Raw genomic sequence first — 24,058 nt, forward strand, 5'->3', positions numbered from 1 at the left:
GTAAACTTTTTTTTAAAAAAGTGGATGTTGGTAACAGTATTTATAACGTAAGCTGTGTAAAAGCCTATTTCAGAGGCATATCCTCTTTGAGAGTGTTTCAATGCTGCCTGACATCTCAGTGTATTGAGATAAAACTTGGCAGGAGTGACTGTCAGATGCCTGAGCGAGGCAGCTCAGTGGATCACCCTGGTTAATTTTAAAACTCCTATGTGTACATCTACGTGTATGGCAATAACGAAAATGCATTTTCCTTTCGGTCTTAGTCTGCCCCAGCGGGTTCTGCTCAGGTGTCTCCTCCTGGCTTGCAGACAGCTGCTCTCCCACCGCGTGCTGCCACGGGCTTCCTTCTGTGCCTGCGCTAGGAGAGAGAGCAGGCTCTCTCCTCCTCTTGAAGGACCACCAGTCTCTTCTGACTTCACTTAACCTTAATCATTCCCGAAAAGCCCTATCTCCAAATTCAGTCACCTTGGGGGTTAGGGCTTAAACATAGGAATTTGGGGAGGGCATAGTTCCGTTCATAGCACTGTCAGTGAGGGATGGAAGTTGGTACAACCCCCTCAGTGTTTCTTAACCCCGTTTTCCAGCTGATTCCTGAAGGCCCTGCGGCTTCCACTGGAACAGCTGAAGTATGAATGTTTCTTTTCTTTCTTTTTTTAAAGATTTTATTTATTTATTTATGAGAGAGAGAAAACGAAAGATGGAGCATGAGTGGAGGGGGAAGGGCAGAGGAAAAGGGAGAAGCAGACTCCCCGCTGAGCAGGGAGCTCGAGGAGCCCCAGGACCCTGGGATCATGACCTGAGCTGAAGGCAGACGCTTCACCAACTGAGCCACCCAGGCTCCCAGTCTGGATGTTTCTGATGAGAAGTCGGAGCCGGTGAACTGATACTCAGTGGCGCAGCGGGGTGGCCGAGCTCTGTGCTCGTGCCAGTAGTGAGATGTATGGAGATGCATGGAGGAGGTGGTTTTTACTGCGTTTACAGATTGCTGCTTCTGTCAAATTTCTGTAAAAATAAAGTGTAGTCGATTCAGCTAGTGACTATAGTTCTTAGGCTAGCTTGGGCATTTCTTTTGCTACCTTATTAGCTCTTTAAGGTAGCTGTTAGTAAATTTCTGCCTTTCTTTTCTGTTCTGGGAGTGACTCGCTGTCAGGATCCAGTGAAACGACACCTTGGCCTCTGAGGCAAGGAAATGAAGGTGGCGGCTGGGCGGTGGCCCCTGGCCTCTGACGGGCAGTGAACTCATGCTTGGTGTTCTGGAGCTCAAGGGAAGTCACCTCTCGGGTCTTTATCCTATGCAGCTGTTGTTTTCATTGTTGACGATGGTTCTGAAAACGACCAGATGACCAGTGGTTGTTCTATGGAATGGGTCAGAATAAAACTCTGGAGGCGTTCCCACCTGGGTCTCATGATGTAAGAGCCTAGGAGCCTGTGCCTCCTTGGGAGACCCCCTTCGGCACGCCTTCTCAGAGGATCCTGTCTGTCCAGCTTAGACATCCCGAACGGGGTTCTGCTTTCCTTTAGCAAGTGCCACGCAGCCCAGACCATCCCGAGGGAAAGATGAGAAGACACTAACTAGAATGGTTGATCCAGTCCGAGGCCCAGAAGGAGGAGCACGCACAGGGCATGGCCCTTGTTCCAGGGACACCCTGCGATATCTCTGGGTTGATCTCTGAGCGTATTTAAAGTGGACCCTCCAGAGCCACGTCCCCTGCCTGACAGCCACGAGTGTGTTTGAGTGCTGTGTGTCCTGGGTGCCAGCAAAGGCCAGTCAGTGCCCGGACGCCGGAGAGCGGAGGGTTTGTTCACAGACAGCATTCTTAGATGCCGCTGGAGAAGTTCGCTCAGGGCCTGCTTCTGCTGTGGCAGAAACGAGCCACGTCCGCCCCGGCTGGGAGAGGCTGCGAGAAGCAGCGAGGATGCTGTTTGCGTGGCAACGCACTCAACTGTTGTTTGGAAAGTGTTTGATTCAGCGTTCATTGTAACGAGCCATTAAAAAACCCTTCAAGATAGGTTATTACCAAGGAAGGCCTCTCTTGTGTGGAACATAATGACAGGTGACGAGAGAGAGGGGGACTTGCTAATGTGTTAACTAGACCCTGACTGGGGAGAGAATTTTGGCTTTATTACTAGGGGGAAAAGTGTAACCCTTGCCAGCCTCCTTCTAAAGTATCAGGTGTGGCACACGCATCGGGCCATTAGGCTCCGGCTGAGTCTCCTCTCACATTTAGCTGTGCCAGGAACGCTGCGAAGGAAGGAGGCCTTTTCCAAGATAAGGGAAATAGCATTTCGGGGTTCCTCATTTCTGCTGGAGGGCGGAGTGTGCCGCCCACTTAGGGAGAATGCAGGACGACCACCCCTGCCTCGGGGAAGGGGGGAGCGAGCGAGCAAACCGGGTCTCCGTAAGGTGAAGACATTATAATCAAGGAAAAATAATTCCTCCAGGACCGCATATAGATGAGAGACAGAACCCAGCCATTTCAGGGCACATGTTACATGTTCAGTAGGGCGATGCATTTCTGTCATGCGATCAGCCCGTCAGAGTTTGAAACAGAAGGATCAAACCCACGCAGGTTGGCTTCGTCTCATAATCTTCTCGTGAACGAGTAGTTTGGGATGCCTATTAAAGCGTTTCGATCTGAGTTAAGGGCTCTGAGAGCAAACAGAATTTTTAAAATGAACATAGGGTGACCGTGCTATTGTGTTATAGAGCCCTCAATAAATAATTCGCATTCAGTCACCGAAGCTAGTGCGTCACAAATTTTTCCACCTCCAGACCTCCCTGAGGCCTCGCTCCCCTTCTCCCTGTCCTCGCACACATCACAAAAAGCTCAGTGTCCAGCTAACCCATGTTGCCATGGAAGGGAACAGGAGAAATGCTAGAGAGGCTGCAGGCTGCTTGGGGACACTGACCTCTTCATTTTGAAAAGGACAAAACACTTTTCAAAGGAGAAGTAATATTACTATATACTACTTCATGTTACATTATAGCCTGTTTTTTTTTTCTTTTAAAAAGTGCTCTCAATTAGAAAAGCCACTTGATAATATTTTTTAAAGGTTGAACAGAATGGTTCTCTCATTTACACTCTTGTTACCGTGTTATATAATTGAATTTATACTGATTTACTGTATAATTTCTATATGCTGTACTATTTCATAAATTTTTATTTTTTGTACTATTTCAGATATATGAACCCAGGTTATTCATGTAGAATTATGTCTGCAATCATTTATAAAGTGGAACCTAATTTGAGAGCCTACTTAATTATGCCTACATAATAAGATCCAGCCTATAACTGTACGACAGGAGGAGGCAAAAATCCACATTTACAAGATTCCTTTCCCTTCCGAGGACTTGAAAAATCCCAAAGTGAAACAAATGAAGTATAGGTTGTTTATTTTTCCCACAAATATGTAGCAGTTCTATCCCACCTGTTGATTCATGGGAAATGCTAGAACACAATCTTTGTGTCTTTTACATTCTTTGAAAATGGATAATTTTGAGAACATAGGTATTTATTGAATTCGTTGGCTATTAGTTTCTGATAACTCACCATGAGAGTGAGTTAGGTGGTTGGTAAGAACGGAAACAGAAGCCTATATGAGAAAGTGTAAAGTTTTCACATCTTTTTTAAAAAACTTACTTTGAGAGAGGGGGTGGGGAGGGGCAGAGGGAGAGAGAGAATCTGAAGCAGACTCCCCACTGAGCACAGAGCCCGCCTCGGGGCTCCATCCCACCACCCCAAGATTGTGACCTGAGCCGACATCTCGACCTGAGCCGAAACTAAGAGTTAGATGCTTAACCAGCTGAGCCACCCAGGCGCCCCTAGAGTTTCCACATCTTTGCCTGTCTCCGTTGGTCTTTCCATATGCCAGGTACAGTGCCCCCAGGAGCTCAGTGTCTGGGAGAGGACACACAGACAACCAGCTACAACACAGTTTAAAAAACCGGGTACTGAGGTGGTGCCCTGAAGAAGACAGCACAGGGGAGCCGTGATTAACCCCATTCAGGGAGGATCAGAAAGGGCAAGGTGAGGGGGGTCTGAAACTGCAGGATGGGCATCAGCTTTGGAATGGAACAAATGTGAGTAGGATCCTAGCTCTAGCAATTTGTAGCCGTTTCCAAAAATCTTGGGTTTTGCTCCTTATTGTCATTTTTGTGTGGGTTTGAATAAGTACAAGCAGCTTTAGGCAATTCTATGATTATTTTTAAATTATGAAAACTTTCAAGTGTATAATCGCATGTAGAGAATAAGAAGACAGCCACCTACTTACACCCAGGTTTGTCGTTTTAATGTTTTGTCATAAGTGTTTTAGGTTTTTTTAAGAAAGAAAACATTACAATACCTGCTTCTTTCTTAGTCCTATTCACCTACCCCACCCCCCCTTCTCCTGTTAGCCACTCTCCTGAATTTGGCATTTATCATGCCTATGCATGTTTTCATACTTCCTTATATGTATATAACCATAACCAATAATGAATTGTGCTTTATGTTTCAAATTTTATATAAATGGTAGCATAACTTCATTTCTGCTCAACAATGTTTTCGAGATCATTTATAATAGTACACAGATACCATTCATTCACTTTTGTTATACTGTATTGCCTTATAGGAATATACAATTTACTTATTCTCCTGTAGATGAAAACTTCGGTTATTTTCAAAACTAATTTTTTTTTTTTTTTTGCAATTACAAAGTGTTGCCACGGGGTTTCTTTCCCATGGCTCCCCACGCACCTATCTCAAAGATTCTTTAGGGCACGTTCCTAGGAATTGAATGATTGGATCATAAGATATAGGCATCTTTGGCTTGCTAGCTAGTGTCAAATCAGGACCACAAAGCCACAGTGGTATGAATTTATACTCCCACCAGCAGTAAATCAGAATTCCCACCAATCTACAACTTGTCCACATTAGTTACTGTCAGGCAATTTAAATTTTTGCCCATCTTATTTGTGTACAATATCATGTTTTAATTTATGTGTTTCTGATTCCTACAGGAGTTGAACGTATTTTAATGTTTATTGGCCCATTTTATTTGTTTTCTAACATTTATTTACTGCACAAATATTTTCTACGAGCTGTTTGTCTCTTACTTATTGATTTATAGGATTTCTTATCTTTGTTATTTAACCTTTGTGATTTTAGCTACTGCAAATATCTCCTCTTAGTGGGTACCATGCCCTTTATCCTTGCTCATGGTGCCTTTGTTGTGAATAAAATTTAATTTTAACATATTTATATCTAACAATCTTTTTTTATGATAGGTGCTTTGATCTATTTTAAAGAAATCTCTCTCTACTCCAAGTCATAAAGATACTTTTCTAGATTTCGTTCCCAAAATGTTGAAGTTTTGCTTTTGTATTTTTTTATTTTATTTTTTTAAATTTATTCTACACGGATAGAGACAGCCAGCGAGAGAGGGAACACAAGCAGGGGGAGTGGGAGAGGAAGAAGCAGGCTCCCAGCGGAGGAGCCTGATGTGGGGCTCGATCCCAGAACGCCGGGATCACGCCCTGAGCCGAAGGCAGACGCTTAACCGCTGTGCCACCCAGGCGCCCCTGCTTTTGTATTTTTATCTTTAATCTATGTGTTCTAACTTTTTGCATATGATGTGAGGTAGTGTCTCATTTTTCTCATACAAATTATTGTTTTAAAACTATTTAACGAATAATTGGTCCTTTCTATACTGAACTGCTACGTCCATTTATCATCTGTCAGCTTTCCATATTAGATTCGAGGATTGTGTCTGTGTTTCATAATTTTATTTGTCATTCACTGTGCTGACACCACAGTGTTTAAATGAACAGCACGGCAACGCTCCTGTGATGAGGACGGTAGCATAAACAGCTCGCCTCCACCCCTCCCCACGCCTATCTTATTCTTCTTCCAAATGGCCTTGGTGAGACTTAGCCATGTTCTCTTCCATACATATTTTAAAATTGGCTTTTGAGGTCTCAAGAAAAGTACTTCTGGTATGTTCATTTGATTTGTACTTTATATACATGAGCAAAAATCTCTCTCCATTTACCTGATGCTCTGAAGTTTAGCTACAAGGTGTCCAAATGGAGATTTTCTTTCTATTTTTCCTACTGGGGACTTGTTATGTTTCCTGTATCTAAGATTTTTGTGTTTTCATCAATTCTGAAAAAATGTCACAGTATTTCAAATATTTGAAAAAAACCAAAACATTTTTTTTTCCAAATACCGTCTCTTTCTTCAGTCTCTCTGTCTGAAACTAGTATTGGAGATATGTTTGGACTCCTTATTTCATCTTCCCTGTTTCTCACCTTCTCCGCTGTGTGTCATATCTCTCTCTCCGTTCTGTCGTTTGGATTCTTTCCTCAGCTCTATCTTCTAGTTCACTGTTCCCCTTTTCAGTTGAGTTTTTTTTTTTTTTAAGATTTTATTTATTCATTCCAGAAAGAGAGAGAGAGCACAAGCAGGGGGAGTGGCAGGCAGAGGGAGAAGCAGGCTCCCCGATGAGCAGGAAGCCCGATGTGGGGCTCCATCCCAGGGGCCTGGGATCATGACCTGAGCCAAAGGCAGAGGCTTAACCGACTGAGCTACCCAGGCGCCCCAGCCACCCAGGCGCCCCCTTTTCAGTTGAGTTTAACCTGTCTCTTACATAGAGTTTTTCATTCCAATGTTTTTTTTGTTTTGTTTTGTTTTTGTTTTTGTTTTCATTTCTAGAACTTCTGTTTTGTTTTTACTGATGTTTTCTTTCTAAATATATCCCTGGTGTTTTTTAAAGTGCCCTGTTTTTTATTCATGTTTTCCTTTCTTTTTTTTTTTTAAAGGTTTTATTTATTTGTCAGAGAGAGAGCGAGAGCGAGCACAACCAGGGAGAGCGGCAGGCAGAGGGAGACGCAGGCTCCCTGCTGAGCAGGGAGCCCAATGCGGGGCTCGATCCCAGGACCCTGGGATCATGACCTGAGCCAAAGGCAGACGCTTCACTGACTGAGCCACCCAGGCACCCCTTATTCATATTTTCTATTTCTTCTTTCCTGGCTTCAATTATTTTCAGTGTACTTTTTGTATAGGCTCTATTCTTTAGTTCCATTATTTGAAATTCACAAGCTTTAATTCTTAGAGAATGTATGTGTATGTCTGGGTGTGCGCACAGACACTTCATGCACACATGTGCTGGCCTTTGCTAATGAATTGATTATTTATGTGTTTGCTGTAATTGGTTCGTGAGTTCATTTTCCAAGAGGCTTTCTTTATATGTAATAATTTGATGTGGCCTCCTTGAGGCGGTAACCCTTCCAAATAGTTTGTCTTGCCAGGTGTCTCAGTGATATCATGAGCCTAGAGCTACTTTTTTTTTTATTAACCTATTTATTATGGAAAATTTCAAGTATACAAAAAAAGTAGATCAAATCGTATATGTACACCTATGCTCCCATCACCCAGCTTCAATAATTATAAACTCATGACTGATCTTGCTTCATTCGTGTGCTCCTATACTCCACATCCATATACCGTGTATTGGTTTATTTTGAAGTAAATCCCAGATATTATATCATTTCATCCATAAATACTTCACTATGTAAGTCAAAAGATGAAGACTAAAAAATAATCAAAATACTAATCATCCCTAACAAGTTAACAATTTCTTAATAGGATCAAATCAGTGTTCGAATATCTGTGATTAACTCATGAATATTTCTTCACAGTTTGTCAGAGTCAAGATCCTAATAAGATCTATACACTGCAATGAGTTCATATATTTCTTATGTTTCCTTTACTCAAAGATTTACCCTTTCTCTCTCCTTTCTATCAAAGTGCTCTCTCTCTTCCTCCCTCCCTCACCCCCCTTCCCTTCCTCTTTCTTTCCCCTTCACAATTTTTTGTTGAAAAAAATCAAGGTTTCGTTTTGTTTTTTCAGGACTGCTTTCTCAAAACCACCTCCAACCCCCCCCCATCAGCTCAGACAGAACAATTGTCTCGATGACGTCCAGTGCTAGTAGGTTCATTATTTTCTAGTCGTGTAAGGGTGTAGCCATTTGAGGGGCCTAGCTTTATGCCATGGTCTTAGCTCCATCCCTTAGCCTATAGAAGATCAGAGCATTTTAAAGTACTTTATAGCAAGAAGGGTTTCATAAAAGTTAGTCCTTCCCATTATGCAGAAATAAGACCTCGGGATGTTTTAAAACATCTTCTTTGGATCAACTTGCACGTTTCTTTACCTCTCTGAGTCAATTTTCTATAAGATGGAGTAATATTTTTTACTTACGGCATTGTTTCAGGGAATAAATGAACTTAGTATATATAAAGTGGGTAATGCACAAAAGGTACCCTTTCTGGATAGAGGAAACTCTTGAGCAGGGTTTGAAGAATGAATAATACTGGATTTGAAATAGTGGAAAGGGGAGTACTATACCACGAGTATAAAAAAGCAACCTTATTGCTTCACAATTCTGTTGTTGTGCTCATTCCGTTTTTTGAGGATGTAATTGCAAAAATTCCCAGTTGTTACTATCAAATATGCATCTTAACATATACACACAAATCTGCTATAATACTAAAATAAGACCCAAACCAAAGGGATTCTACTTGAATGTCTTGATATGCATGATAAGTCATGCATTAGGACAGTTGTTGGATTTTTCTTCTGTTTTCGGAGTTGATATAATGCTCGGTTATGAGATTCATTGGTTTAAAATGAGCTATTTGCAATAATCTTTAGGCAAGGTTTTTGGAACTTGTGAATTGTAGCGACTTCGTGCTGGCACATCTCTCAAAGATCTCCCTAGCTTTCCAGCCTTACTTTGGCAGGGACATCAAGAAAAGCACACTAGATCCATAGGATTTGGGGGATTCATGCTCCCTTCATCCAGCTGCTGGTCGCAAATTCCAACTTCTTTTTATCAGTTCCATCAGGGTAGTTTTCTATTATCTTATAAAACAACAAATGAGATACAAGCGAACATCTGCAAAGCACAGTGTGTGCTGAGAAATAAGGCAGTCACTTGACAAGCACATTTCCTTCCCACTCTTTCTGTGCTGGTACAACAGATCTGGCTAAACCACACAGTGATGAAATTACAATGCAACATTGGCTAGGAAAATTTAAAATGTATGTAATACAAAGATATACAAAGATATATAATACATGCAAATAACATTCTATATATTTCTGGTTATCGGATACTTTGAAATCATGATAAAAGCCAACACTTTGAATTAGAAAGGATGTATTTTACCACAGAAAAGATTTCAGCCTGGTATGGAAGTGCTCCGTAATACTCCCTCCTTCTTTTTCTTCTTCTTCTTCTTTTTTAAATAAAGATTTATTTATTTATTTATTTATTTATTTATTTATTTATTTATTTATTTATTTGAGAGAGAGAGCGAGAGAGAGAGAGCACAGGGGAAAGGGGCAAAGGAAGAGAGGCAGGCTCCAGGCAGGGCTTGACCTCAGGGCTCCACGACCCTGAGATCATGACCTGAGCTGAAATCAAGAGTTGGACACAAGCAACTGAGCCACCCAGGTGCCTCAATACTCCCTACTTCTTTACCAACCAATCAGAGCTTTGGTCTCAACAGAACAGGTGACTCCATCTCATTGATGATGATTACGTGAGCAAGAGTTTCCTTGGAATTACCTCATTGCTTCTCAGAAATCTTGTGTTTACAATGTATTTTCCGAAGAAATCTAGATTGAGCCGAGCTCTAGGTGATGATAGGCCTGCTTTGTTCTTCAGCTTAATTCATTACCACGTAAATTATTTATTTTGCATACCACATATGAAAAGTCCATACATTTACGGTAATGGGACCTGTCAGGTATCAACTCCTTAGTCAAAAGGACAATCATAATAATAAAGGGGAGAAGAAGACTGAGAGGATATTATAGTCTAAACTCAGGTGTGACCCAGCAAGTATCATTTCTCTTTAGACTCTGGAAAGAAATCATTTTCTGTGATAAGATTGGTTATCTAGAATTGCCTTTTCACGGAGAGATTTTGACCTAGATCTCTACCAGATTCTTTTAAAAATAATCTCTTGGCTTGTCTCAAAAAGCAAATATTACAAATTGTCGCCCCAGCCCCCACAAGAGGCTGGGGAAATATATAGATGAGGATGTATGCTCTAATCCCAGCTCTTCCCAGGCCAAGCGGAATTTAGTTCTTGAATGAAGAGAATTTTTCTGCACTAATGCTGTCTGTTGGCAATTTTTACTCTAAGGAAAAAACTAAAGTAAAAAGAGTAAAACAGTGAAGCTCCGGGGCTGTAGATTCCTAAGGCTAATGAAAAGGCACTGAATCTCTTCCTGACAATTTGATAAGCCAAATAAAACTCTCTTTAGCAAAAGTTTGCTAGACATAAGAAGTTGTTGCTAGCTATAGTTTTGTTTATAGTAGAAAAGAAGCTACTACTTTGCAAAATGTTGTGGGTTTTTTTTTCAAATTCGTAATGAATGATCTGGGCTTTAATGCTTGTACATTAATATTCGTAGTGTTTAGAGACAGATAGTTACAGTGTTGTCTTGCATGTTGATGTGCAATTCTGTCATAAGCTCTTCAGTTGATTGTGAATCTTTATATGCCTATTGCTTTTGGAATTTCCCATTAATAGCCATGCACTACGTTTGGCTAAAACAATTATAATTAAAAAAAAAAAACTTGTATTAATCTTGGATCTGCTTTGGACAGAAAATATTTTTAGCTGAACAGCATTTTTTTTTTCACAAATTAAATACTTGTCTTTGTAAAACCATAACAGCGTCATCAGAGAAACATATACAGTTCGCATGGTTACCAAAGTTGACATTTCCTGGGGAGTAGAGGATAAATAGGTTTGGAGCGAAAAGGAAAAGCAGCAGAAAAAGAATTGTATAACTCTTAGGTGTTTGCAAACTATTTATATCAACAATATTGGGAAGATTTTTGAAAAGTGGGCCCTTGCTGTGAAAGCAAAAGTAGCCCAAGTCACTGAATGAATGGATTCATTTATTCATTTGACATATGTGCTGGGTACCGTATGACATCCTTTACATTTACTGTCGCCTACAGGCCTTAGAGCCATTTTGGAAGTAGGCATTGTTGGTCATCTCACAGATGATGGAACTGAGGCTTGAAGAGGCTAACTTGTCCAAGACAAAAAGCTAGACTGTGGTGGAGATGGGTTTTGAACCCAAGTCTTTCAGATCCCGGAGCTAAGATATATTGCCTCCGTCTCTATCTTTGGGCATGCGGCCCATTTTGCTGTAAAACTTTATATAGTTACCCTCTGTTGCCCCTTCTCTGGAGGCATGTGTATGTTATCTTTTATGGAACCTGTTAGGTCTTCGATAACTTATAGTGCAGACGTATTGTTGAAATAACAGAAGCAGCAAGGCTCTCATGAGAAACAACTGTGAGTCCACCATCTTTTTAAAGGGGTTGCTGGGCGTTACCGGTTCAGTCTTTAAGGGGGGAAACATCTCACCTTGAGGATTGATTGTTTGTTTTTTGCTAATTACTATATGTCATGCTTGTGGGGAAAAGGAAGCAATGAGGTAAAGTCCTATGCTCTCCATGGCTCTTCTCAACAACTGACATATATCTACGTCTACCAGTTTGTTTCTTTACGGTCTGCCTGTCCACTTTAAAGCATTGGCTCTATCAAGGCAGTGATTTTTGTCTCTTCTCTTTACTGAGGTATTTCCAGACCCTCAAAGAGTAACTGGCACGTGGAAGGTACAAAATGAATATTTGTTAAATGAACAGAATGAGCTTATTTCTAAGATGTGATAGAGGGCTACATTTATATGTATTATTCATTTCAGCTCAAATTTAAGACTAAGTTATACTGGCACAGGTTGGGGTCATATGAGATGGAAAAAAAATAAAACCTGCTACAATAGCAGGCATGTTATTTATGATCCTTAACACAAATTATAAAGTATTATTTTCTCTCTGTTACACGTGAAGAGGCTGCGTCTTCACAACTACATCGCCTTCCCCCAGACTGCCGGTCATTTGCGTCTCAAAGACTGTTCCAGATACTATGCCTCGGGAGGGGTGCTTGGCGCCTTTCAGCATAGGAGAGGAGCAGATGCCGAAATGTTCTCCAAATTTCTGCAGTTCTCATTTCACTCAGTGCTTTCCAGATTCCTCCATGGAGGCGGCCAGGCTGTGTGATGGTTAAGAGCCAGGTTCTGGACTCTTGGGACAGATCTCGGCTCTGTATTTGCTCTGTGACCTTGAGCATAAACCCCTTCTGAGGTGTAGTTTCCTCATCTATGAAATGGGGCTAATAATAGTGACTACTTCATAGGATTTTCATGAAGACCAAATGGGATAATTTACCTAGAGTGCTCAATTTTAATGCTTGGCACATAAAATTGCTCAAAATTGGCCTTAAAATGTCTAAACATCTAGACTTGATAGTTTTTCTTCTGTAAATATAAAGATTAAGGCAAATATCCACTGGTATCCACTAATACAAAGTAGACTGCGTGGTATTGGCCATCAAGGCAGTATACGTGTTACCAATTTTAAGCATGGTTAACTTGGTAATACATTTGTGAGCCCTTAAATATGCTCTAAATTTGGTCTACTCTAATAAACGTGTAAGTGACTTGCAGTAATAATTATTATAATAATTACTCCCAGTTTTCTCCAGCTATTTCTTAGGCATTATTGTAGGCTCCTTATTTACATTATCATTATTCTTTGAATTAACCACCAAAAGACGGCACTATTGTCTCTGTTTTATAGATAAGGAAACTGAGGCTAAGAAGAATTAAATAACTTTGTCCAAGATCACTTAGTTAGAAAAATAATAGAGTCAAGCACCAACTCTAGCCCACAGGTTTTCCCCTGTGCAGCACTTCATTCTACTTACAGTTTCCTACTTGATTGTAACAGAACTAAATAACAGTTACCACTTTTTGAATGAACTGTTAATTAATATTTCATACTTTCGAGAGTTATTTTCACCTTTCTTACTTCAACTGATTGGGAGTTTTTTGGAGTCCTTTTATCTTGCTCTTATCCAAAAATGATATCTAAAATAATAACTATTAATAATAACTGTGAGGAGGGAATAACCTCATAATTCTACCATATTTAAGTCCATTTAACACCAAAAACTTTATTGTCTTTAAAAAATAATACACAGGAGGGAAAAAAACCCACAATTGATTCAATGTCCCTTACATTTAGGAAGGACGAGGGGTTTTGATGAGTGAACAGCAAGGAGGGGTTTGTATGAGCTGCTGTTGGCTGCTCATTTTCCCTCCCGGCCTACACTGGTCAAACGACATGACCCACGGCAATTAATTTTCCTATGCCTCAGTTCTTCAGCAAAGTAGGGATTAAACTGTGAATTTCCAAAGGGCAAAGAGGATATCTTATTTTTCTTTCTAGTGCCAGTATCTACCTCAATAAAGATTGTTGAGCTAAATTCAGTGGGAAGTAATACCGAGATGAGGGTGACCATTAATAACAAGATCTGAAAGATTACATTGTACTAGTTCTTACTCCATTTCTACAAATTAGGAGATGAATATTAGGATTTCTCTCGGGATCTCTCCTTTGCATCTTTATATTTGATTCCGCAGGCTGGCTTCAGGGATTCCAAACAACTAGGAAACAGTAATGTGCCAAACTTTCCTCTTTAGTTAGAAACTAATCCCACTTGGTTACGAGATGCTTCTTTAAGAGAAGGGACTCAAAGGAGGCAGAGAATGGGGTAGAAGGGGAGGGGTGTGCTCCGGGCTTGTGACAGAGGACTGTGCACGTCTCTTCCCAACTCCGTGCTCAGTGACTTCACGTTGATGGCAATGAAGGATTTCTCCCTCCAGTTTTAAGGGTTCCTAGAGTAGGAAAGACTAAATTTCTTTATAAGGAAACTATTGTTATTATATCTCATTATTACTTACAATAAACAAATCTTTTATAGGAAACTCTGCTCGCCAGCATATCGCTCCCGATCCTAGTCTTTCAGATTAGGAGAGAGAGCTCTTTGAAGGCCCATGCCAAGTGTCGGCACGTAGAAGACTATGTTTTCAGCTTAGACTCCTGGTGCTCAAAGTGTTGTTTTAGGACTAGCAACATTACCCAGTGATTTGTTAAAAATGCACATTTTTGGTCTCCACCCCAGACCAACTGGATCAGAAATTCTGGGGATGCCAGTTTTAACCAAGTCCTCCAAGTAATTCGGAACCACTGCCTTTGACTTTGTCTTACTGTAAGGCCATGGCGATGAGAATCTGGTAAAAATGCTTAAGTTATGCCAAAATATTCTCTCCCGTCCTGCTGAAATCGTGATCCCATAAACATTCCTTAATAGATCCTCATGAAATGTTATTTTATATATTATTTATATATTATTTAAATCTCTGATACATGATGTGTTCATCAACAGTTCTCCGGAGTGAGACTGCATTCGGTCGACTGATCACAATGTTTATCATTTGTTGAAAATGCTAATATTCTACCTTGAATCCTATTAAGTATGTGAAAATCCACAGAAATTCTCTTAAGAAACTTCCAAATACTTACAGTTCTGCTACATCTCTCATTGATCAATTGTCTGTGCAAACATGAGAAGAGAGTTCATCTTGTTATTGTATTGACTGACTATAAAGGTGAAAGTTGATTAACTTACAGAAATAGAGTCACGTTTCAGGTACACAAATGAAAGGGTTGGGGTGGAAGGAGGAGAGAGTCTTTGAAAGGCATTTGACAGGGGAAGGTTGTATTCCCCAGGTAGTCCTGTCAAGCAGCTCTGTCGACAACAAAAAGAAGAAAACAAATAAATTGGAGGTTGTGTGAATGTCGCAAGACCAGAATATAAATCCGTATGACATGGAGAGAAGTAAATATCAGTAATTCGCATCCTCACAAAATGTTTTAGGCTGGTATCTTCTAGCTATGCCAGAATGAAAAGGAAAACAAAATAATACATAGGTCACTCTCCCAGACACTGGTCCGGCATTCACCTTTTATTCATAATGCCAACCCTTAAAAAGCACCACCGCAGGCACAATAGGAAGACAATGTGTGACAAGACTCAAGACTCCTACGTCTGGAAATGGATCTAACACTCAGAGAACATTTCATCCCTGTCTAACTTTCTAACTCACAAGAGAGAATGCAGCGTTCACTCTGAGCAGACAAAGACTGTCTTTAGACAGAAGGTGGGATGTAGGACTTAGGTTTTCTTTTGATGCTAAACAAACTGTAGAAACATGCATCTAAAAATTGATTGAAGATGATAGTAGTCGTCTTTTTTCCCATTTAAAAAAAATCATTCCAAGCTTGTGTTATCCGTCTGTACATGAACTAAATCTTCCCAAGCTCTTAAAGCCCACCTGTGCTTTCCCCAGCGCCACCTTGTTCTTGTCTGGCTTTGTGCTCAGTGACACCACCTGTCCGCCCCAGGTCTGGGTGTCTGGTCCAATGAGGGCCTTCTTGAAAACCTTACATAACTGCTTTTTTTTTTTTTCCCCTGTTCCATGGGCCTCACCTCACCACACCAAATCTAATGGAGGCTCTGGCCCAGAATCCAGGAATGTTGTTCCAGATAGACCTGGCGGGTCTCACTGCTCATTAACATGAGCTCCACCTCCCTGCCTGGGAAGTCAGAACACCCTGTCTTCCTGGAGCGTCCGTGGCCTGCCAGCTCAGGAAACAGGACCCTTCATCTGGCCTGAGAAACCTGGTTTCCTCCCCATGGCCATAAGGCCTTCAGTTTTAAGTTTCAATAAATACTACTCTTCTGAAAGGTGCTAAACACCAATAAACTGTCTGATAAAGAAGTATTATTTTAACATGTAAATCTGTAGGGGAGAAAAAGAAATCCCCCCTCCTGGAGGCTCCCGAGCCCTAGCAAAATGCTAAGAAATGAAAGTGTTGAATGTATTCAGGCTTTATAGTAAAGACCCTGTACAAGAACCTAAAAGGAGAATCCCCAAATCCAAAAGGATAATCAGTTTCATAGTATTTAGACATGATGTACCACCAAAATTATAAGTATGTCTGAGATGCTTTCTGTTCAAAAGAGCCAAAAGTTTTTCATAACTGGGCAACCTCCTTGGCTCTTTCCTGTTTTCACTAGACTCTCTCTGGATAGTCTAGCATTTCGGATGGTTTCAAGGACTTCGCGTATGCTGGTGACTAACCAGTGCTTATCTCCAGCTCAGGCCTCCTTCCTGAGCCCCAGGCCCATGCGGCTGAGCTTCGAATCCCCGTGGCAGCATCATTTTCTACTCCCACTCTGCTCTTCCTCGTGTGTCTCCCTAAATGCCAGCACCATCCACCTGGCAGCTCAAGTCAGGCCACTGAGCACCTTGCTGACCCCTCCCGCCCCCTCCAGCCCCTGCAGCCTTCACCTCCGGTCAGTTGATCGGTTTCAGAGCCTAAGGATTCTGTTTCCCTCACGTCGCATCAACACACCCACTGTTTCTCCCCACTGTGAGCTGAGCTCAGGCACTCACCATTTCTCCACAGATGCACCCGGGCCTGGGCCTCTCAGCTGGTCTTCCCTTCCCAATCCATTCTTCACAGCCAGAAGGACCGTTCTGAAAGGCAGTGTAGAGCGTACCATTCCGCTGCATCAGACGCCCTAGATGGACACAAAAGCCATTTGTGACTTACCTCCCGTCCATCTCAGTAAACCCATCTTTCACCGTTTCTTCTCTCATCCTCTGCACTGGGGCTATGGGAGTCCGCGAATGTTTACTCTACATTTCTCTATGCTTTTGTACCTACTAATACGTCCTCTAGTCTTCCTCACATCCCTCTCCTAACTAAGTTCTGCTTATCCTTCAAAATCCATCTCCCTTCAGGAAGTGTCCCCAAGTTGCCTTTGGGTTGGTCAGCCCTCCTGTGTATTATGGCAGCGAGGTCCTGGTACTCACATGGTATTCTAACTTCATTGTCCTCTTTCCCCCACTACACCGAGAGAGAGCTCCTTGAAGGCCGAGGCTCTGTCTTTTCACCTCTCAATTCCCAGAGCCATGCACAGGGTCTGGCTAGTGTATGTCCTCAAAACAGTTCTGTCATTTGACTAAGAGAAATGCCCTAGAATGAAGTCATGGGTTCCTGTGCACCTTCTTGCTGGAAACTGGCCTAAATTAAGGCTATAAAGAAGTAGAACTTTACTACCAAAGTGGGAACATTGTTCAAGGAAGGCACAGAATCAGATTTTAAGATGTGGGTCCATTAGGCCTGATTACTGGAATGTGTCTCTCATGAAGACCAAGAGGAGAGGCTGGGCAAGTGCCAACTTCACCACAGCCTCTAGGGACAAAGACAGTTACACGGGAGAGAGCTGGACCCTGGGCACCTGCAGACAGACACGAACACGGGCATAAGGCACATGGTTAGGGATTTAACACTCTGCACAAAAGCAAGGTGAGAACCCTCCATCTGGTTTGTTGCCAATAAACAACAACAAAAAAGGAGGTCTTTCTTCCATTGTTTCAGTTCTCTAAATTCTTAATGTGAAAATACATAGTCAGCCCCCACAGACCTGCTCAAACTTATACCTCAATTAGGTAATTTTTAGAAATGTATTTTGAGAAAGAAATCCATCCCTGACTTGGGAACGTCAGCCAGGTTGTGGGCTCCACACGGAACTTCAGGATCTTTACTTCTGCATCCGCCAGTGCTTTGCCGGGGGTCCTACCTGCTTTGTTTTCCACCCAGCTCTCTCCAATCCCTGCCATGCTCATGTATTTTAATACTGTATCTCTCCCCTGGGAATGTTACTATTAAGTTATCAGCCAGTCCTAATGATGGAAAAGCCTATACTAAAAAGCAGGCTTGGCTTTTGGCTTCACGGCCCAGTAGAAACCTGAACAACTCTCAACTTGGGAACCCAGGAGGGCACAAGCAACTTATTGATTATGTCCAGGGGAGAAAAGGATAGAAGCATTACCTTAAAATGCTCTGTTGGCATTGTAAGTAAACAGCTCTCCTACCCTGTGGTGTAAAGCTAGCCCTAGGGGTAGAAATTATCACCAAAGCAGTCTTTTAATGCACTCAGCTACACTTCCGACATCCTCTCTAGGAAACTTGTGCTTATCAGAAAATGCAATTCTGTTGCTTTTGGTTTCTGTCCTAAAGTAGAACTTAGCAACATTTGAACCGTTCCAAAACTAAGTGTGGATAGATATATTTTGATTAGAAATTCTAAATCACATTTACAAAACTCCCGTGCACTAAAAAAAATCTGTTTTGACAAAGCAGTTGAGTATCTTTTCTCTCAAAGTGGTCATTCCCCCTCCCAGCCTCCTTCTTCCCTTTGGGGACACTCAAACATGGGGGGATCACTTCCTGTCTTCCTGGCCAGTGTCCTCCCGTCAGGCATGCAGTAGCCACGAAGTGCAGATTTTGCTGGGCTACACCTTTCCTCTCCGCCTCTTCCTCTGACTTTGCCTGCATCATCTCAGCTCTGGCCCACCTGATACGTTCATTTTGCCTAGATGAGTAAAATACTACCCCAGCGTTCTCACCGCCAGTCTGTCCGACACCACTGCTCATCTTCCTGAAACAGGTCTTGAATCATGTCATTTGTCTGGTCAAAAAATTTCAAGGGAGTCCCATTACTTCCTAAATCAATCCTATATCCCTAGGTTGTTACCTTACGGTTCTGCTGTCTATGTTGTTATTTCAACTACAGGTATATATTTGCTACTCTCCCCCCACCATTTGCACCAGCCTCCCTCTCTGCGATTGCTTGTGCTGTAGCACCCAACTCCCTCATGTGAGTGCCGATTTCATTCTTTACTAGCTTTGTGCTTCTGTTTCCTCATTTCTAATATGAGGATCATAATAGCGCCTACTTCCCAGGGTTTTGTGTTGATTGCCTGAGGAAATCCATACAAAGCCCTTAGAAGACCGCCGCACAAACTCAGTAGTCAGTAAACGTTCGAGATCACTATCATTATCATCATCCCTTTCAAGGACCATTTCAAATCTACCTCTTTAGTGAAGTCTTTATAAAGTGCCCAGCTCATTGTTGTTTTTTCCCCTTTTTGTGCTTCTCTGAAGAGCATTCGACATATAATGCCCTGCCTTAGAATAGTGCCCGCACTTGCCTTGGCCTCGACTGGACTCTAACCTTGCTGAGGTGGAGGAAATTTTATCCCTCATTGTGTACTCGAAAGGGACCTCATACAGCACCTGGCACATCAAAAGGACTTAATAAATACGGCTCCATTGAAAGAAATTGATTTTACTATTTTAAAAACTCTGTTCCTCAAGCCGAGAAAGAAATAACACATACAGATAAGTAAATGAAATGAGCACCTCGATAACAAGGCTATTACTGGTGAAAGACGCTGAGATTGATGTCATTAGAATGCACGACTGGCCCTGATAACACCCTTTCGTCCATGTCCTCCGTTGCAGGTCTGCTTAGTGGCCTATCTTGGTTTGTTTATGCTTTGTGTCTCATATCAAGTTGACGAACGGACATGTATCCAGTTTGCTATGAAAGTAAGTTGTCATTTTTCTTTCTCTTTTATCATCACATAGAAAAAAAAGCCACGAGTACAAAATAAAAGAATGCTTTTTAAGGGGTTGCATATCAGATAATTCTAGAAATTGCATTTTTAGGCAGGCCACAAAAATGTTTTAGGAGGGCATTCATCCAGACCCCAAAGGTAATGCTGATTTTTTTAAAGTCCTAATTTCCAGGCACTAGGTTGGCACAGAGCATATGAAATCTGTCCTTCAGTGCCCTTACAAGGAATATTGAAAATTCATCAGTTCAGCAAAACACTTAGCCAGGGAAAAGGTGTCTCTATTAGTGCCCACTTCCATATCTTGGGGGTTTTTAGAATATTTTAATAGGCAAGCAGTCTATTTCCTTTTGTAGGTGGGATCACTGAGACAGAAAAAGTACATTGGGTGCATCCAAATGTTCTGTGCAAAGAGTCTGAGGATAAGGGGGAGGGCTGGGACACGCATGGTTTAACAAGTGTGTGTGCCTTTTCCATGCCTGTATTTTTTTTTCCTCCGTTAAAGATGGTGCATTTGGTTGGAACCAATTCACATACACAGCATTTTCACTGCACAGTAGAATCTACTCCAGAGGGAAACATAGACACACCCTTTTAGAGTTTAGGGAGATAAACACCCAACTCAGCAATCAGAGCCAGTAGAAATCAAATTCCTACATTTTCTTTCAACTACTTGTAGCAGAGAACAGAACGGTTTCTGTAATGTTAGTTTGTTGGGTTTTTTTTTTTTTTTTGGTCCATTCAAACTGTTTACTTTTCTTTTGTAACAAAACACATAACAACTGGACACGTCTTTGTTCAAAAAGAGAGCATAGCTCATAAGGGTAAGTTCACTCTATTATTTAGAAACGAAGATGCAGAAAAGATATTTTGTAATCTAGTATAATTGAAGCAGTTGACATAAAAAATGCTTATATGTGTGTATATTTAAATCATGTTGTAAAAGAGTAATTAATGGAATAAAAATGTTCACCTTATATTAACTAGCCAAAAAAAGCTGGCTACATAAAATGTACAATGTGATAACACAGAAATTAAAAAAAAAAAAACCACCTCTCAGTGCATAGAAAAAAATAGTTATCTGTGAGTGGTGGGAAGACAACTGCATTTTGTAGTCTTTTTCTCTAATTTTGAAATGTTCTCCAATAGATATAACTTTCCTAGTTAAAACATAAGGGATTCTATTTTTAAAAATTTATAGAATTTCATGGATATGTCTACATTTGGACATTTTACTTTTTCTGAGGGTGTTCCTTAAAAGAAGGCCAGATAGAGCAGACACCAGTCCATGTTTACTTTTTTTGTAGAGGTCTGATTAAACACAGCAAGGCTTAGTGATGATTTAAAAAAAAAGGAAAAAGGAAAAAAGAAAAAAAAAAGTCAGAAAGCCTAGTAAGAAATGCCCTGTTAAATTACAGGAACCTCTTTCACTAGGGTATAAAGTGATCTCTGCTAGGTTCCTCAGCTTATGTGAAATGCTCCATTTCCCCTCCAGATGACCCAGCAGAGACACCAGCATCAGCTTCACGGAGACCCCGAAGCCATCTCAACACCTGCACTTAAAATAAGGAGCAAGGACAAAAATAAAATAAAACAAGTCAGTGCCAATGTCAGGCAGGTTGAGAATTCCCCACTAGGAAGATCTCATTAGCTACCTTTTTTTTTCACCTGTGACAGACATTGACAAATACGGAGGCACTTTTCTCTTCTCCTGAATGTGACCTTTAGTGATGCTTGCTGCCAGCTCTCTAAGGTCCCCGCTCTATTATCTTCAGGTCTAAAATGAGCTTCAGTCAATCTCCGGGGTTTCCCAAGGCACAACAAGTTACAGCCGACTTGCCTTGTGCCCCCACACCGTTTTTGTTTTGGGGGGGGGCATTGGGGAGGCACGAAATGCATCTTCATACGGTGCTTCTCACTAGCATAACGGCGTTTTAGTGCCTGCGTGTTGATACCCTGGCCTAAGATTTGTTGAAGATTTTTGGAGACCCCCAGGGCCCGGGCAGTCCCCCGGGGGATCACCGCGGCTCTCTGTAGCCTGAGCACGCGCGCGCACACACCGCTCCTTCTTCTTCGAGACAATAGCCACGGGCCTGGTCTTTCATCTCACGCCGCTACAGTCCGCCCTGGCCGCTCGCGGCGGGCTCTGCGACTACGCCGGCGCGGTCCTTCTGTCTCCCCGCGGCGCTGCCCGCGGCCTTGGCGGACCCCTGGGCCTGGGACTGGGCCTCCTGCCTCGCCTCGTGGCCCTGTCTTCTCGGGGCTCACCTGGCTGATTTTCAGAAACGTGTCCGGTTCATGTGCTTGGCAACACTCCCGGGGAACATTCCCCGCGAGGGCATTTAAGGCGCAGTCGCCTCGTGCCCACAGGCAGGAGGCCCCCGGGCTGCTGCTGCTGCGGCAGCGGCCTCCCCGCTCCTGCCATCGGGAAGGTAATTAAATCGAAGCCGAACCGCCCTCCTCCCCAAGTCACCGAGCGTGGAGGCTGCAGCCGGGTACCAATTAGCGGCCGCGAGCGAGCGGAGCCGTGCCGGGCGCCGCCGTTACATAAGCGCCGGGGCCGCGGCGCCCCCGCCCCCTGCCCGCGGCCGGGCGCCAGACGCGCGGGCCGACAGGGGCAAGACAGATGCGTCCCGGCCCGCTTTCATCAAGATGTGTTTGCTCGCATTCCCAAGGTCATCGTAAACACTTTCATTGATAGTTTATTCCTGCCGTGTAGGTAAAACAAGCCACTCGATTTTACATTACAGATTCTAACCCAGAAGCTTGTTGCTGTCAGATGAGTTAAAAGCCGTGAGGGAAAAATGCTACCCCGCGGCAGAGGTAGCCTACAGGCCTGGGCGGGAGGGGGATCAAGTATGTATTTATGTCTTAAAATGGATAAGAGATTTGATTCTGTGGCTCACGCCTGTTTACTCGGCCTGATGAGTCCACAGGGTGGGAGACGCAGAGTCTCGGTGGGAGATACGCACCGAGGAAAATGTATTCCTAATCAAAGGGGCTGAGGGGCATGGCTTTTGTTTGTGCTCTCGCTGGCTTCTAGCATCTTTAAGATGCTCGAGGAAGATTGGGCGATCCCTGTGTTTGTGTAAATGGTCACATCCTTCCTAGGAGCCAGCTATGCGTTGTTACTCCCTCGTGACGGAGAATGAGACAGAGCCGGTAGAGTTGATATCCTAAGAGTCTTGAGAACTGGCAGCTCTTTCCATCTCTAGTAATTTGCTTATTGATTTCACAAATACTTAAGTAGTGCTACTGTGTACTAGACACAGCTCTGAGCCCTTTACAGACACCAACTCTTTCGATACTTATAATAATCCTATGACCACAGGCGCTATTATGATCATTCCAAGCTTAGAGGTGAAGAAATGTAGGTACACGTGGGACTGATTAGTTTGCCCCAGGAATCAGGATTCCATGGGGGCAGCCTGGCTCCCCAGCGTATGCTCCTAACCATCAGTCTGCTGTACACTTGTTAAATGTCTTGGGCTAATCTTTTCATACCTAAGCCAAAAGGTGATCTTTTAAAAATAGGCAAAATTCTCACTTCAGCAAATGGATTTCTGTGATTATGAGAAAACAATATTTTTGCAACCATCCGAATTACTTGCAGATTGAGAAAGAGGGATTATTATCTTTGGTTCAAGATATTGTCCCAATGAACATTATAGTAATCTGCTAAGGATGTATGTGTGTGTTGGAGGGAGGAGGGTTATTACAAGACCTCTTCAGTTCCATCCATTGATGGCAATAAAATGTGCCGACAAAACTCCAATTGGGGCCATTCTACTAAGCAGATGACTCTCAGGTGGGAAATTATCCCTTTAATTTGGGCCTCCCTGCTGGTAAAGGCACCGATGTACCCATGTTCCCAAAGCAAATAGTTCCCAGTTGCATGCTGCCTGTCCTGGAAACACGGCTCCGGTGGGCACACGCATACAACAACACCGTCGGCACAATTTAATCTGGCTCTTGGTATCAGGAGTTTGAAGTCGGTCGTCAGGCCCAAAGATTTCGGAACCACCCAGAATATTTCAAATATTCTTCCCCAATGGTCCCACAAAAATAAACTCATACTCTTTAGCCTGAGCACTATAGTGTTTGCAGAGAATATGGCCACTGAAAGTTCAGGGAGGGGATGTGTTCAATATCACACATTGAATATTTCCTTTAAAAATTTTTAATGGTGCCCATTTGGATTTATCTGCTTCCCTTCCTCCAGTGGAGACTAAATGTGTTGAGTAGAAATTCTCCTTGTTATGTCCCTGAGATAGAAGACGTTGCAATAAACTGTTTCACAGATGAAACACGTGGGTTCCAACCGACAAGTCTTCAAATGATTTGGTGCGTGTGTTGAGGATGTCTTTGGTGAGAAGGTTCAGAGAAGCCAGGCCCTGCTTGGTTGGGAGCCGTGCTACGACAGGATGGTTTAGCCAGTGAGTTCCACCCTCCTCCTGCCCTCAGTCGAGCTTTCAGGCAAACTGGACACATGATGAGGGCACCAGAACACAGACACACACACCAGAAAGAAAACAAATACATTTTTAAGTGTTCTATATTTAAGACTCGAAAGCACTTGAAATTGTCGCCA

At 42.4% G+C, this 24,058-nt stretch overlaps 1 protein-coding gene across 1 annotated transcript in view; it reads left to right on the forward strand.

Annotated features, from left to right (window-relative positions):
• SSPN (sarcospan) overlaps positions 1-24,058 on the forward strand; it is a 34,045-nt gene that overhangs the window by 6,959 nt on the left and 3,028 nt on the right. The window contains exon 2 of the mRNA XM_045811774.2: positions 19,355-19,441. Coding sequence (XP_045667730.1) covers positions 19,355-19,441 — 87 coding nt within the window. The remainder of the gene's footprint in view (positions 1-19,354; positions 19,442-24,058) is intronic.

Source organism: Ursus americanus, chromosome 25 (genome assembly GCF_024610735.1).
Source record: "Ursus americanus isolate L20-20 chromosome 25, mUrsAme1.1.p, whole genome shotgun sequence".
In the NCBI taxonomy this organism is placed as follows: domain Eukaryota; kingdom Metazoa; phylum Chordata; class Mammalia; order Carnivora; family Ursidae; genus Ursus; species Ursus americanus.